Consider the following 4,118-nt stretch of genomic DNA (forward strand, 5'->3'; position numbering starts at 1 on the left):
AACACTAAACAATGGTTCATCATCAATACTCCCTACCCCACCTTATTTTATTTTTGTAAATATAATCTTTTTTGTTTCATAATTATAATTTATTAACCCGATGTCAATGTAATTAATTGACGTATTTAATATTTTAATCGTGATTACTAATTAAGAAATTATCGCATTTTTTTATCAGCTTTTTAAAAAACTAATTCTTGTGATTAATATTTTTTAAACAACAACGCAGCTAATTTTAATTAACAAAAAAAAAAAGAGGTACAAATCGTGATTACAGTTCTACAACTATAATCTAGTACATTTTATTTAAAAAAAAAAACAACTACACATCATTTTGTAAGATGTCCTTAGGGATAACCATTTGTTGTAAACCTAGTTGCCTAAGTTTTCGTTGTTACCAAATTTATTCCATATATGTTCGACCAAGTCGTTTTTTAGCTGCAAATGAGTCTGTTGATCCTCAATCTCTGTTCTACGAGACAAGTATAAGCCGATATCCACAATACGATCAGTACGGTACTCGGTAGTGTCCTCATAAGCGTTGCCTCCAGCATTCATAAACTCATTGGTATTAACGTTATTTTGATACATCTCTCGTTCATCTTCAACGATCATATTATGTATTATGATGCAGGCGAGCATGATATTGTGGAGTATGTCGGTATCCCACGCCAAAGACGGCTTTTTAATAATGGAAAAACGAGCTTGAAGGACCCCAAATGCGCGTTCAACGTCTTTCCTTGCAGCTTCCTGGTGTTTTGCGAATAAACGATCCTGACGAGTTTGTGGACTCGTAATGGATTTCACAAAAGAAGCCCATCTAGGGTAGATTCCATCAGTAAGATAATACCCATTCGTATAATGATGACCATTGACTACGAAGTTCACAGGAGGTGTTCGACCCTCTAAGACGTCTTCGAACACAGGGGATCGATGAAGCACATTAATATCGTTGCAGCTACCTGGCATCCCAAAGAACGAATGCCATATCCATAGATCTCTGTCCGCAACTGCCTCCAGTACGAGAGTTGCAACTCCTTCTCTTCCTTGATACTGCCCCTTCCATGCGTGTGGACAGTTCTTCCACTCCCAGTGCATACAATCAATGCTGCCTATCATGCCAGGAAATCCACGTTCTTCCCCAATACGTAGCAATCTTTCCATATCTGCGATGTTTGGACGGCGTAGGTACTGATCACCGAACAGGTTGATGACACCTTCTGTAAACTTTTGGAGTGCCAATCGTGAAGTTGCCTCACTTATACGGACATACTCATCACAAGCGTCTGAAGCACACCCGTAAGCTAGTTGTCTAACGGCCGCAGTGCACTTTTGAAGTGGAGACAAACCAAGACGACCTGCCGCATCTCGCCTTTGTTGAAACCAGGGGTCATGTTGGGTCACTGCGTTGAGAAGGCGCTCAAACACATGTTTACGCATTCGAAACTGGCGCCGGAACAAGGAACTTGGATAAACTGGGACTTCCGCGAAATAGTCATTGTATAACCGTGCATGACCTTCTTCGCGTCCCCTATCCTTTCGGGGCTCAGTAGATTTGCGTCGGCGTTGCTGAGTGGCATCTTGAATAATTGGTGGAATGTACTCATGCATTACGTGTTGTATCATAAGACACACTTCATTACGTTGTTGAACTCTAAGCTCCCTTCCCTCATCATCCGAGTTAGATGAAGATGAAGAGGAATCGGTTGAGCTTTTGTTTAAACTGTTTGAATTCATTTTGTACGTAAGAAATGTAAGATAGAGTGAGTTTTGCTAATAGTAACTGCAAACGATTTATGTGTTTGTGTGTAAAAAAAATGAAAGAATGGTGTTTATTTATAGTGAAATAATTTGTAATTCTTCTTCAGAAATAACTGAATATAAAGAGACAAAGATCACATGGGCTATGACAAATAATGAATTACAACCACACAGAAATTGAATGGAGAAGAAGGGTTTCACATGGGCTATGACCAACACTGGATTAGAACCACACAGAAATTGAATGGAGAAGAAGGGTTTCACATGGGCTAACAAAGGGGAAATTAAGATACTGACACAATTATATATAAAGAGACAAATTGATATAATTGAATAAACAGAATAAGATCACATGGGCTATGAAAATGGAAAAGTGGAAAAGATCCATTTTACTGATTAATTGATAAAGTACAAACATAAGGAAATGAGTACAAGAGGTTGAACTGGAATTGAAAACTTATCACTACTGAAAATGAAGAACAACAAAGGAATTGAACACACTTAACTACAATAAAAATAAAGGACACTAAGCATCATTATTGAAACGTTGAATATTGTTCCGAAGTATTACTATCATTTCGTCTTCCCACTGTTCTCGGTTTACTTTCTGTTCTAGACGAGATAGTTGCTCCCAGTTGATCCTATATTGCTCTAGCTCAATTTTCCGTTGTTTCCTTGCCTCCTTGCGCTCCTGTATTTCAAGTCTCTTCATTTCTGCTTCGTTTGACACATTCATCGAATCCCCAAGTAGCTGCAATCGGCTGTTGAATGTTTCTAATTCCTTAAATGCTTGACTTGATGGAGCTTTACCCTTCAATCTCGACTTAGCCTTTTTAATACCTTCAGCACGAGCTACTCTCTCATCACCGACACCCACGCTGGTTGGTGTGGTAGGTGAGGAATTGTCACCCTCATCCCGTGTCCTCTTCCCACTACTTCCGCTCCCTACAGACTCATCCGTCAGTGGAGGTGAATGTGGACGTCCCACCGAAGGCTTGAATGTTTGTTGGTCCAAGAAGGACCGGAATTTGTCCCACTTCCTTAATTGGATCCATTCCTCGTAGAAGGTGAATCGTCCGAATGAGTTCTCATGGATTTTGTGGGCCTCTTGGATAACATCATCTTCGTTATAGCCACTTCCCTTTTGCTTCCGGGCCTTATCATAGCTTCCGCACCACTTTAACACGGCTTCAGAGATTCGCATCCACCTTCCCTTCAAACTACTAATAGTTCGTAGGGATATTTCATCTGCATTCGATTCCCTGGCAGCATCGTATGCGTCCAAGACTCTCTTCCAAAATACACCCTTCTTTTGATTTGTGCCGGTAATTATGTCGGTGCTGGTGTTCATGTAGCCGGATATAAGAGCCGCAGTTTCTGATCGCGACCAACCTCTATTGTTTGAACCACTAACACGAAATTCCGGAGTTGATTGGAGTGGTTGCTGTAACATTTGAGTGAAGTTTTGATGGGGAGAAGGAGTTTCATTTCCCTCACCATCATCCTCGAATTCTTCATTTGTCTCATCTTCTTCAGATAAGACATTGCTCGATTCCCAAATATTGGGATTCGGTTGTTGTGACGGAAAATAACCAGATGCATCACCATATTCACCGTAACCCATTGGTATCATGGATGGATGTGGGAAATTTGAAATGCTTTGAGAAAAATTAAAATTTTGAGGGAAATTTGGTGGATTATTTGGGAAACTTGACTGGGGTATTTGAGGATAAACTCCAGAAAAATTATGGGGAATATTTGTGGGTGTTTGTGAAAAATTTGGGTGAATTGGAGGAAAATTGGCTTGATTCGGGATCATATTTTGACCCAAATTTTTTTTCTTCTTTCTATTTGTTTTGGGGTTGGTATTAGCATCCATAATTATAATTTATATTTGGAAAAAATAAAAATTTAATAATAATAATAATAATAACAATAATAATAAAAATAATAATAACGATAATAATAATAATAATAATAATAATAATAATAATAATAATAACGATAATAATAATAATAATAATAACGATAATAATAATAATAATAATAACGACAATAATAATAATAATAATAATAATAATAATAATGATAATAATAAAAATAATAGTAACGATAATAATAATATTAATGATAATAATTAAAAATAATAATAACAATAATAATATTAATATTGGTATAAATAATAATAATATTGGTAATTATAGAGGGGATTTTTGAAGAGAAAAATATAGTAGAAAAAAATGAATTTTCAAAGTTGAAAAAAGTATATCAATATGGGTGTCTATTTATAGAGGGGAAAAAAATAGAGTCGTTGGTAATTTTTTTTTTTTTTTTGATTTGTATTTTGTAAAATATAT

At 36.6% G+C, this 4,118-nt stretch overlaps 1 protein-coding gene across 1 annotated transcript; it reads right to left on the reverse strand.

Moving 5' to 3' along the window:
* Window positions 1-2,287: 2,287 nt before the first annotated feature.
* LOC110702809 (glutathione S-transferase T3-like) lies at window positions 2,288-3,385 on the reverse strand. Its single transcript, XM_021880556.1, has one exon. The coding sequence runs from the start codon at window positions 3,383-3,385 to the stop codon at window positions 2,288-2,290; it is 1,098 nt and encodes a 365-aa protein (XP_021736248.1).
* Between the last annotated feature and the right edge of the window lie 733 nt (window positions 3,386-4,118).

Source organism: Chenopodium quinoa, unplaced genomic scaffold (assembly GCF_001683475.1).
Source record: "Chenopodium quinoa cultivar QQ74 unplaced genomic scaffold, ASM168347v1, whole genome shotgun sequence".
Classification (NCBI taxonomy): domain Eukaryota; kingdom Viridiplantae; phylum Streptophyta; class Magnoliopsida; order Caryophyllales; family Amaranthaceae; genus Chenopodium; species Chenopodium quinoa.